Source organism: Pleurodeles waltl, chromosome 2_1 (assembly GCF_031143425.1).
Source record: "Pleurodeles waltl isolate 20211129_DDA chromosome 2_1, aPleWal1.hap1.20221129, whole genome shotgun sequence".
NCBI classification, from domain to species: Eukaryota; Metazoa; Chordata; class Amphibia; order Caudata; family Salamandridae; genus Pleurodeles; species Pleurodeles waltl.
Window position 1 is genome coordinate 47,861,202 of NC_090438.1, and position 12,779 is coordinate 47,873,980.

The 12,779-nt window shown below is 46.2% G+C and overlaps 1 protein-coding gene across 2 annotated transcripts in view; it reads right to left on the reverse strand.

Moving 5' to 3' along the window:
- Positions 1-708: 708 nt before the first annotated feature.
- ARR3 (arrestin 3) overlaps positions 709-12,779 on the reverse strand; it is a 101,924-nt gene continuing 89,853 nt past the window's right edge. The window contains exon 16 of one of the 2 annotated variants that reach the window (XM_069209805.1): positions 709-770. In XM_069209805.1, the coding sequence (XP_069065906.1) occupies positions 757-770 (14 nt within the window). In that variant the 3' untranslated portion in view covers positions 709-756. The remainder of the gene's footprint in view (positions 771-12,779) is intronic. The other variant, XM_069209797.1, reaches the window with a different exon arrangement.

A 12,779-nucleotide genomic window follows, 5' to 3' on the forward strand; every position in this document is an offset into this window, starting at 1 on the left:
ATTTATATGTCTTGATTTCCCACAGCTATTAACGCCTCAAATGTATTTGAATACTTGCATCCAAACTTGAGTATGATGCAAGGTGCCAACTTGACAGATTCATGAATAAGTGTTTCACATCTTTCCACAGACTAGTTAGACCTCTGGAGGCAGCAACCACCTCCATCATGCCTCTCTATGACCTGCAGATCCTACTCAAAATGCCAAGGTTTTTTCTACTCACCCAACAGGTATGTCAGCCAGTGTTCAGGACAAGCAATAGGGGTATTTGAGGGAAATGGATCACAGTTCCCTGTGAGCAGGACAGAGGATACACAATAGTTGTAAGAGCCCCAACCTGAGAATTTCTGATCTGCTGGCCTAGTGGTGAGCAAGCCTTTGCCATTACAAGAACGGTCCAGCTCACTGTAGGGGGCACTGCTCCTCTGCAGTGCAAACACAACACCTGTATACCTTTGCATATTTTGAATGCATTATCTGGTGGTGAAATACTTGCTGCAGTTCTGAGGAATGTGCTCCTGACTGTTGCAATGGTTAATTAGGTCTGTTGTCTAAGCAGGAGACATATGTGTTCCTGATGAGGCCTTCTCTGCCTATAAGCTTTAAAGTGTCTCAAATGAACATCTATAGAATACAGCTTGTGTAAAGTGTTTTACAAATATTAAATAACAACCAATAGGAAGCAATCATCATGTACACATATCATCATGTCAGACACTGGCAGCCAGTGGGGGTTCGAGGGGTGCAGCGAGCCACTTACCTGGGCGTTTCTGTAATTGCAGTATGCAAAAGAAGAGAAATCGAGCATAATTAGCAAATCAATGTTAATGGTGACAGACAAAATTTCAGCATTTTCCCCAAAAGAAAAATAATAATGCATCAGAGAAAGGCCCACTTAGCCGAATCCCACTAGCTCATAGTTGAACAGGTTTGATATTTGACTACTTTTACTCAACAACACTCAGTATAAATAACCTATTCCTAACAGATCCAGTGAGCACCTATGCCGCAGACAGACTTGCACGGCGATTGAGCAGACATTTTTAAGTATCTCTGACGAGACAGTGCTAGCTGTTTGGAGGCATAAATACCCATCGTCAGCTTACATTGAGCTTAGAACTCATCATTACTTACCATTGGTTGGCTTTAATGTCACTCTGATCAGCTTGCATTTTATTTGTTACTTTTATTGGGGCTTATGTCCTCTTCTTATGTTTGTTCCTCTCCTGGAGCATGAATGCATTACTTGTGTCCTTCCACTGCTCATTTTTCAGTTGCTACTTTTTTCTTTTTGTTTAAGCACTCCACAAGTGTGCATGTGTTTTCCAGCTGTCTTCATCCTGTACTTCTTCCCCCTTTATCGTGCTCATATTGCTCGCTCTTACCCATATGCTTCTCCGCTGCCCCTTTCCTTAATGTCTTCTCCCTCATCTGCTTCTCCTTCTCCCCATGTTGCCTAATCAGCCATCTGCTTCTCCCACCACCTCCATGTTGCCCCTCTCTCTTGCTCATTTGCTTTTCTCTCCTGTCGCGCTCTCTCTCTGTTTGGTGCCCACCCCACACCCTCCGTGTTGCTTCTCCTTCTTGCGCCCCATTGTGTCTTCCTTCAGCCGTTCTGTTGCTTTCCCGCACCATTCATGATTGCACACCACTCCATCTTCTGTGTTGCTTTCGCCCCCCTATGTTGCTTCACCCACCCTTGCTACTTTTGTTTTGTTTTTCTTTATCAATCCAACTCAGATTGGTACCTAAAAAGCAAAAAAGTGTTTGGTGCACAGGTCCACAATTTGACCAAAGTGGCTGCTTCAAAAGCGTTTTTTCTCTTTTAGACATGCTGCACAGCATTTGGGATGGACTAGTTGTCTGAAGTCTCAGATCTAAACATGGCGGAGTGCTGCTGGCAATGGCATGACCAGATCCGCCATATTTTCAAGCCAGGTTGCTAATTTCGGTCTCTGTTGGAATCTCTGTAGTTTAACTTAACATACCCACAATCCAGCGTGAGATGCCCTCTTTGGAACTGCATGTCCATTTTTAAAGAGGAGAAAACCTGCTTGAGAGCAGAAGCCTTTAATCTGTGAACATAGGATTTTTCCACGCTGTAGATAAACCCACACTCAGCTGAAGTGGTGCTATTTAAAACAAGTACATCCTTTAATCCCTTTTACCTAAATGAACACACATTGGACTTTAAATCCATCCACTATAGCAGATCAGGAGTAATTCCCAAGAGCTTTTAACCGCTTAAACAGTGCTTAGAAATTACCCTTGCATCTAGCATGACAAATGTGCAATACAAAGCGAATTAAAACTGGAAGAAGGTTAGTGCATCATCAGTCTGAATGTAGTGACCATCCCATCTATTGCATTAACATTCAGACCCTTCCTGTGGTGCTGTGAGCTCTGGGGACCACTTAGTGCAAGCTACCTAAAGTTCACAAGATCTGAGCACTAATGCCAAGGTGTTTTTCTCCAAGTGGTTAAACGCTATTTTTAAACGTTACCAACTTTATAACACTGGCAAATATTAAATAAAGATAACCAGTTTAAATCCTACCAAAAGGGAATTCGCCTGAAAAAAACATATTTTGTGGGAAACATCTCCCACAAGATGGTTTTGCAGGGATTTATGGAGTAAGCAAAGTCGGTGAACTTAAAGTCTTTGTAAAGTTGAAAAGTTTGATGCCTTTGCAAAATTTATGATTTTGCACAGGTCTAGGATGCTAAGTCTCAAGAAGGAGAAAAACTGTAAGTTCCTCTTGCAATTAAGAGCTCGCATGACCTTCATCGGTTCATAAAGCTCCCAACCCCTCTCTGGTTGGGTTCAGCACAGAAGGAACCACTGGCATGTGGACTCCCCATGTAATTACCATGGCAGGGCGTTTGAGTGAAATGGGGGGAGGGCTCCTCATGCATCTTTAAAAGGAAGGACCACTTGAGTCGGGAACTAAATAATGATCATAGTTTCATTCCACTTGCTGAACGGATTGTCAATGAAATCATATTCAGATCACATGTGGTAGAGGCTCAAAGTGTCACCAGGCGGCTCAGATTGACGGTGGCGGCTGGTCACATTTGAAAGTGGTGGGGCGTAAAAGTTCGGGGTGAGTGCACTGTGGTGAGCGAGCGTAGCAAGCGAGCCCAACCATCACAAGGGAGGTTCAGAGGGGCTTCTCCTTCTGGGAAAATTTTGAAAAAAGAGTGGGTAAATGGTGCATTTTCAAGCAAATTTGAGAAAGCAAGAAGATCATTAAAGCACTTGTGTAACACCTTTGCAAATCAAGTCTACTGGTGACTGTAGTAACAGTTTTGGGCAAGGGTTAGGATTAATGCAAGTGATCCTTGCTTTACAACAAACAGCTGGCAGTTTACAGACTGCCTTGTAAACTTTTTGGAAACATCTGCTGTGAAATTAGAGGGATTAGCACTTGGTTGCAACAGCAGGAGTGAAGATGAGCGTACAGCTACTGATTGAAAGGTTGTGGCTATCATGTGCGGCTTTGGGACCAGGGTGGGTTGATACCCAATAATTTGCAACAAAAATATGCTCAAGGCCTTGGTTGTGCGCGATGGGCTTGATTACTGTTTTTAAGTTCTTTTATTAGGGCAGCCCCCACTATTATTTGTTAAACTTGTGTTTGAAGTCTGACATAGTTCTGCCCATAGTTTCCCATCTGTGCATGATTGTAATGGTTTATGTCATTAAAACAGCCAATCTAACAGCATTATTATTACTTTCTATTCTGATTTGAAGTAGCTTCCCCTCTCACTGTCGGATGGTACCGCCCTCTCGCCCCCTGTATTCTGTTGAGGTTACTATATGACTCCATGTCATCAGGGGGACCATAGGCCAGTCAAGGATTTCCTTTAACAAGCTATTGCATTCTGGGAGTTGTTGTCTTTACTGATTTAAACAGGAAAAGGAGAATGGATTAACATGCCTAAAAACAATGATTGGTGAAAGGAAGCGCGGGGTCCCTGAAGGCATGTGGTCATCTGGTCACTACGCTCTATAAGGTCTTTCTTAGGACGTTTCTCATCGTGCCCTCTCTCTCTGAACTTTTTTTCTTCCACTCTCTTTTGCCGTTGGTTTCCTATCCTCTCCTCGTCCCATCCTTCTCATTCTGTTTGCTGTTCCCTCTAGTCCCAGTTGCTTCTCACAAACTCACGCACAGACCACATGATGTCTGCGACACCCCTCTTTCAGTTATCTTTATCTAACTACACACATACTAACCAAGGGGGTCTGCTTCTGAGGACACTAACCAAGGGTGTCTGCTTCTGTGGCACTAACCCAAGGGGTTTCCCTCTGTGGACACTAACCCAAGGGGTCTCCTTCCCAAAGGGTCTCCTTCTGTGGACACTAACCCAAGGGGTCTGCTTCTGTGGACACTAACACAAGGGGTCTCCTTCTCAAGGGGTCTCCTTCTGTGGACCCTAACCCAAGGGGTCTCCTTCCCAAGGGGTCTCCTTCTGTGGACAGTGACCCAAGGGGTCTCCTTCTCAAGGGGTCTGCTTCTGTGGACACTAACCCAAGGGGTCTCCTTCCCAAGGGGTCTCCTTCTGTGGACACTAACCCAAGGGGTCTCCTTCCCAAGGGGTCTGCTTCTGTGGACACTAACCCAAGGGGTCTCCTTCCCAAGGGGTCTCCTTCTGTGGACAGTGTCCCAAGGGGTCTCCTTCCCAAGGGGTCTCCCTCTGTGGACAGTAACCCAAGGGGTCTCCTTCCCAAGGGGTCTCCTTCTGTGGACAGAAACCCAAGGGGTCTGCTTCTGTGGACACTAACCCAAGGGGTCTCCTTCTCAAGGGGTCTCCTTCTGTGGACACTAACCCAAGGGGTCTCCTTCCCAAGGGGTCTCCTTCTCAAGGGGTCTGCTTCTGTGGACACTAACCCAAGGGGTCTCCTTCCCAAGGGGTCTCCTTCTGTGGACACTAACCCAAAGGATCTGCTTCTGTGGACACTAACCCAAGGGGTCTCCTTCTCAAGGGGTCTCCTTCTGTGGACACTAACCCAAGGGGTCTCCTTCCCAAGGGGTCTCCTTCTGTGGACACTAACCCAAGGGGTCTCCTTCCCAAGGGGTCTGCTTCTGTGGACACTAACCCAAGGGGTCTCCTTCTCAAGGGGTCTCCTTCTGTGGACACTAACCCAAGGGGTCTCCTTCCCAAGGGGTCTCCTTCTGTGGACACTAACCCAAGGGGTCTGCTTCTGTGGACACTAACCCAAGGGGTCTCCTTCCCAAGGGGTCTCCTTCTGTGGACAGCGACCCAAGGGGTCTCCTTCCCAAGGGGTCTCCTTCTGTGGACAGTAACCCAAGGGGTCTGCTTCTGTGGACACTAACCCAAGGGGTCTCCTTCTCGAAGGGTCTCCTTCTGTGGACACTAACCCAAGGGGTCTCCTTCCCAAGGGGTCTCCTTCTGTGGACACTAACCCAAGGGGTCTGCTTCTGTGGAGACTAACCCAATGGGTCTCCTTCCCAAGGGGTCTCCTTCTGTGGACAGTAACCCAAGGGGTCTGCTTCTGTGGACACCAACACAAGGGGTCTCCTTCCTAAGGGGTCTCCTTCTGTGGACAGTGACCCAAGGGGTCTCCTTCCCAAGGGGTCTCCTTCTGTGGACAGTAACCCAAGGGGTCTGCTTCTGTGGACACTAACCCAAGGGGTCTCCTTCCTAAGGGGTCTCCTTCTGTGGACAGTGACCCAAGGGGTCTCCTTCTCAAGGGGTCTCCTTCTGTGGACAGTGACCCAAGGGGGTCTGCTTCTGTTGAGACTAACCCAAGGGGTCTCCTTCTGTGGAGACTAGCCCAGGGGTCTCCTTCTGTGGACACTAACCCGAGGGGTCTCTTTCTGTGGAGACTAACCCAAGGGTCTGCTTCTGTGGACACTAACCCTGGGGGTCTGCTTCTGTAGACACCGCCTCTTCTTGACTCTACTTGCTGAGTAACAAAATAGGTGATACTAGAGAGATACTTCTCGATTTGCCGGCACTTTCTTCGTCCTCACTCACTCCAGTATTTCCTTCTTCACTGAAGCTCGCCCTCCTTATGCTCCAGTCTCTCTTGTCATCACATCAGGGCAGCAGCGCCCTGAAGCCGGCTCCAGGTGATCGAGACACATGCGCATGTGCACAGTATGGCCTGTCGGAGCTGGCTGCAGGGGCCTGTCTCTCCTCCTCATGGTGTGACCTTCAGCAGTCTTCACCTCTGGCTCTTAAAACTCCCCCCAACAGCCTTGCAGGGCAGTGGAAGTGCGGCCTGAGGCTGAGAGGCCCCACAGCGACCACGACCTCGGCCTCTTGTCTGCCCCCACACTGGGCACACATTTCAAGAAGTGCTCTGGTGAAAAGTGCAGACTTGATGTTGTGCCCACCACTCTTTCTTTCTAGTACTAGATCTACGAACTTCAAAGAAGGAAACGACTGCCTAATGACAGTGTGTGCCACAGGCTCAAATTCTCCATCCAGTCCTGGACGCCGTGGGCAGGCCTCCAACCTGAAATGGGTTTTGCTAATTGAACACATTGGCTCTCCTGTTCCGTGCGTTTGCTGTGGATGGGCCATCGCGTCCCCGGTGTCTGGAGCCGGGGCTCCCCCAGATACTTACCAGGGGGGCTGCTGAGGAGATAAACCCCTCTCAGCCAAGGGGGGGAGAGTCCCACCCGCAGGCCACGCCGGGCGCGCTCCCGGGCAGCCCAGGGAAGGCAGCTGCGCTGATATCACGACGCCAGGCTCGGACCTGCACTGAATGACATCCTTGAGCGTTATTTGTGGGACCGGTGGTGATGATGATGCCGCAGCGGTATCAGAGGGAGAGGCCGTGGGGGACGGGGAGGGACACTGGACCGCCAGTGCTTGGAGCCCGAGAGCCGCAGGCGGAGACTCAGCGTCGGTATTAATCTCCCAATGACAGTCTGTGCGGATCCAGAGCATATTTTCATACGTTATAATGCACTTTTGAAACTACCTGCTTCAGAGACAGCACGATTCTTACCTACATTACATGTGTTCAGACCTCGTGAGCGGGGACCGCCCCCGGGCGTGCACTGGTAATGCACCCTTGTGACCACCCACGCTTTGTGCTACAGTTTGGCCCTTGTACCCCAGGGTCCCTCCTCAGCCAATCTAGATGCTGCTCCCTTGCTGTCTCTGCATAAGCAGCACAGTGATTGGCTCAGTCAGGTCAACTCAACGCTCTGTAGGAGACTTCGGGCTGTAATCCCCCGAGCTCCTAACATTGCTCAGGCAGGAGAGGCTTTAACTGCGCATGTCAGGCTGGTCAGTGCAAGGCACCTGTCCAACCTGACATGCGCACTTCACCCCAAAGCCCTGCTGAGCTGAACCAGGCTGTCAATAAAACCCCCCACCCAAGTCCACCCTACTCATGCAGAAAGGCAAACTCTGCCGTGATGTCACTGAAGTTAAAGCAGTGCACTGCCGCCTGTTAAAAACAATCTAACTGTTTCAAACATTTAATATGGGGCCCAGGGGAACAAAGCAAACAGGGGAGTAACGTTTCCTATGCCCCAATAAAAAAAAACGCCCCTGCAGATTGACAGGGTTTGCTGGATTCTTGACTTCCAAAGTGGGAGCAAATCTGACTGGCTGTCAATATCACATCTGATTTCAAATATCACACTTGGGTTTTCAATGTCTTCTTCTCTTGGCACAATCATACTTCTAGTAAAAAGTAATTCTTTACATCCTGACCAACACACACGTCTCCTGTATTCTACTTTTAAAGCCAGAGGGCCAGATTCACAAAGGTAAACTTAGACTTATGGTCTAAGTTTAGATTAAAATTGTAAGTCTACAACTTTTCGATATCCACATGGTAAGTTACGAGTAGTATCTTTACGTCCGCACCCGTGGTGGAATCTCTGCACTCGGGCAGAGATCCTCCCCGTGTGCGAAGATTCCACTCCGGGTGCGGAGAGTACACTCTGGCTGCGGAGAGCACACTCCGGGTGCGGATTGGAATCTGCAGACTCGGGCGCAGAGGACCTCCCCGTGTGTGAAGATTCCACTCCGGCTGCGGAGAGCACACTCCAGGTGCGGAGAGTACATTCAGGCTGCGGAGAGCACACTCTGGGTGCGGATTGGAATCTCCACACTCAGGCGCAGATTCCATCCTGAGTTAGGAGATACCACCCCGAGTGTGGATGTAAAGATACTACTCATTACTTACCTTTGTGAATACCGAAAAGTCGTAAACGTAGACTTTTTGGTGTAAACTTAGACCAAAAATCCCTTAAGTTTCCATTTGTGAATCGGGACCAGAGTTTGAAGCAACGTAAAGAAACTAACTGTAGCTGTGTTACCTCCTTCAGAAAGTAGAGGCCAGAAAGACGCGGTAGTCTGTAATATGATTACATTTGAAAACAAAATTTAGGGCCTGATTAAGAAAGCGACTTACGTGTAGTAAACTTATAAGTGTGGAGTCTCTGCACTTGTGATGGAATCTCCGCACTCGGGGCATAATCTCCACAATAGGGAAGGAATCACCACACTAGGGGAGGAATCACCGCACCCATAACGTTATTACACATAAGTCCCTTTGTGAATTGTGCCCTTACTACTGGACAATGAAGCTGCAGCTTGCACAAAAAATCCGGTGTAAAAACTAGGAAAATAAATGGTCTATTTCACAAGCCTAATATCTGCGTTGCTAAACATTTTCTTAGGTGTAGAATGGCAACGACACAAAACAACGGCTTACTGCAGGAGACACAAGCAGAAAGAAGGACAAAGAGTGCAGAAGAGATGCTAGTTCTTGGTAGGGAGAGGAGGCTCATGCTCTTCCTCATCGGGTTATGTCCCTGGCATGCAGCCCATGTTACCACCAGCTCCTCATGTTCTCATTCTGACCCACGAGATATGCGTCCCTACTAAGGAGACCGAAGGTATGAGTCACCTGCGGGATTCTCTGCATGATGTTCTGTGTTGCTCACTAACAAAGTGCTAGACTGTTGGACTTGGCTGTTTTTGCAGGGCCATCCCCAAACTTTTTGCCTTCACCCATTTTTGTTGGCTTTTAGGAGTCTTTGCACTTCACCACTGCTAATCAGTGCTAATTTGCTTGTGCCGTCTCCTTGAAATCTGGGGAAATTGGCTTACACCCAATTGGCACATTCAATGAACCTATAAATTCCATGTAAAGTGGTACTACAGCTACCCAGGGCCTGTACATTAAATGCTAATAGTGGGCCTGGAGCACTCATTGTGCCACCCAATCAAGTAACCTTTTTAAGCATATCTCAGGTCTGCCTATGCAGCCTGTGTGTGCAGTTTTAAACTGCTATTTCAACCTGGCAAAATAAACCTTTTGCCAGGCCTGAACCTTTATTTTCAATAGATATAAGTCACCCCTACTGTATGCCCTAAACAGCCCACAGGGCAGGGTACATTGTATTTAAAAGGTTGGATAGGTACGTTTATGTTTTACATGTCCTGGTAGTGAAAAACTCACACATTCATTCTTCACTATTGCAAGGCCTACCTCTCCCATGGGACAACATTGGATTACCTTAATATATATATTTATTTAATAAGTGACAACTTTCATTTTTGTTTGGGAGCAGGTAGGAAAGTCATATTTTGGTTTCTGAGGAATTGTAATATAAAAACCCTCTTTAATGGCAAAGTCGGATTTTAAGTCACAATTATGAAAATGCCAATTTTAGAAAGTTGGCATTCTCCTGTCATAACCATTTGGTGCCTGCAGTCTGTTCCTGGGCCACATGACTGTCTGTAGTTGGCCTTTAGTATTCCTCCCAAACAGCATCACAACAGAGTGTCTGGTAATTGGCAGAATGGGCCATTTCTGGCAGGAAGGGGGTGCAGAGCGTTCACATACCATACTTGCACTTCAAAGGCACTGGCTCAGCTCACACACAAAGGACTTCACACCTGCCTATTGGGCCCCTAGACAGACTGGGATCAGGGCAGGGAGAAAGTAAATTCCAGACAACACTGTAGGGGGGAAACTCCAGAAGAATCTCCCCCTTCAAAGGAGGTGCTAGGTAGAACAATGTGACCCTCAGACCCACTCTTCAGGACACTCCTAGACCTATGGATACTTCCAACATTTTGTTTAGTTTAGAGTGAAATTAGTGAATTTGACCCTCACAAGTCTAATTATTTTTGTATTTGAATTTGTTTTAATTTATTTAACATATAATTTTGTGAATTATTTTTATAGTTATAGTTATCTTAGGCTCATTTTAGTTTTTTTTATATTTGAGTAATATTCTATTTGTGTTTTATTTTAATAGGTTTATGTTTTGTATCATTTTTAATATATGGTGTTGTTAATTATTTGTTATTATTTTTCATGTATTATCCATGCTTATTTAATAGTTTTATTTATTTCCATATTTTTTTACACATTTCTTAGATTACACGTTTCTATTTTATGTTTAATGTATAAAATGTATTCAGATTTTAATGTTAATATGTTAATTATTTTAAATTTGATATACTTTGTTTTAAAACATATTTCTTCATTTAATAATTAATTTGAGTACAAATAAATAACTGTCCATGCACCAGCCTGCAGATCTCCAATAAATGATTCTACAATTAAATTCTATACATTTATCTGTTTAATAACAATATTTTAGTCCATGATATTTTTGTAGTTAATATTTTTGTACGTTACACATACAGTACTTGAAGTCAATATTTGTGTCATCAATATTTTTTGCAATATTTAGTACTGCAATAATTTTGCTAGTGATATGTCAGAAGCGAGCTGACCAGGAAGCAAGAACTAGAGCCACCTGGGCTCATTGAACGTTCATCCTGTACAAGCCAACAAGGTGTGCCTGCTTCATCCCTGACCATTCCCAGGCCATGGGGAGCCTGAATCCTTCTCTCTAGTGACCCCTCAATGTTTTGTGGTTTCCCTGGAGATCATTTCGGCTAGCTAAAGGATGTCGCCTTGATGCTAAAACATTTTGAGTTACTCTTCTAGCCCAAGCAGTTTCAGAGATATCTTTTTTTGAGCCACCATGAGGACAAGAGTGCCTCCTTAATCTCCAGAGTTGTCTTGTGGCTGTCCCCTCCACCCTTGGGTTTTAAGATGCAGACTCCTGAACATACTGTTACTGAAATTGGACATTCAAAGTGGAATGCCACTTCGACCATTCGCTTTTACCATCTAGTTGTCCATTGGGTACTGGTCATGTGGACGTGACTGAGTGGTACCCTAGCACAAGTCACCAAAGACCAGACAAGCTACATCTTAGGGTGGTGACTTCATTCTTTGGACGGTGAGTTCACGGCTAGCCTGGTAATTCCATCTAAAAACTAATGACAAGCCCATCAAAACATGATCTCAGCAGTACAAACCCAAGAACCGTACTTTAGCCTTTGAAGTGTATCTCTGAACCTCCTGGGCATTTTGTTCCCTGACACTGGAGATTGGTAGTTTTGGTTGCACTGTGGTGTCTTGCAGAAACTTTGCAATCATTACTCATACACTAGTGTGGTCCATAGGCTCAGTGTTAGCCGTAATCATATCACTTAGTGGTTATGAGGTACATCACTCTTTGGGGTCAGGTCTCTTGCTATGAAGGTGGCAGATATCTCTGGATGTCTGTGTGCAAAATTCCATACTTATAAATAAAAACATCCTTTATTTTCAAAAGTAAGGAGCTGACTAGGTTGTACCTTTATTGACAACTATGATTTTGTTAACTGTATTCTGAGTGTCTAATTGCACACCAGCTTCTTGAAATGGTCAACCTTGTTATCTTGAGAGCAGTGTCATCCCAGGACACCAGCTGTAAACAGCTTTAGTTGTCACATTTTGGGCCCCACAGTTTCAGACTATCCTCATTCAGCAAGAAAATGCCTCACAGTGTAGTATGACATAACTGGGCCCTCATTGTATGCAATAAGCTTCAAAGTGCTTGGGTATATGAGAGATGAGGCTACCCCAGGACTCGGATGCCCCCTAGACGCATAATCCCCTGTGGTAGTAGAGTGTCCACAAGGACTCGTGGTGGTCTGAGCTGCAAACTTCCCTTGTCCCTGCATGTCCCCTTATAGGGTCTGTCCTTTCTCTGTCCCCTTGTACATCCCAATGTAAAGCCAAGTGCATGTGTCGGGTTTTAAATATGCATCCAGTGAAAGGAGCTGGACAGATCCTTTTGTGTCCACTAGACCTGGTCCTCTTGTGGCCTTAGAGGAGTAACACGTAAACAAGGACTTGTGGTGGTCTGAGCTGCAAACTGCCCTTCTCCCTGCATGTCCCCTTATAGGGTCTGTCCTTTCTCCGTCCCCTCGTACAACCCACTGAAAAGCCAAGTGCATGTGTCGGGTTTTAAATTCGCATCCAGTGAAAGGAGCTGGACAGATCCTTTTGTGTCCACTGGACCTGGTCCTCTTGCGGCCTTAGAGGAGTAACACGTAAACAAGGATTGTGGTGAGGGTCATGGGCGTGTCCGGTCCTACTGAGAAGACAAGGCCCCAGGAACAGCTCCTGGTTGGTCAGTATCCATAAGGCTCCCAATCAACAAATGAGAGTCCCAGCACCCCTGGTTGCTATGAGGTGTAGCACACCTGAAAGGAGCATGCACTTTGATATGAACAGTCCCTTTCAAATGTTTGTGTAGAAGATGCTAAGGCAGGTTTTCTGCAACTCTCCAGCACACAAATGGCCTATGGGGTCTTTTTCCGACAGTGCTTTTCTCATCTTTTGAACTTGTCCCAGTCAAACACAAAGGAGACCTCACTCCTTTGACAAACACAAATAATAATCTATGTCATTAAGCACCTTTCGG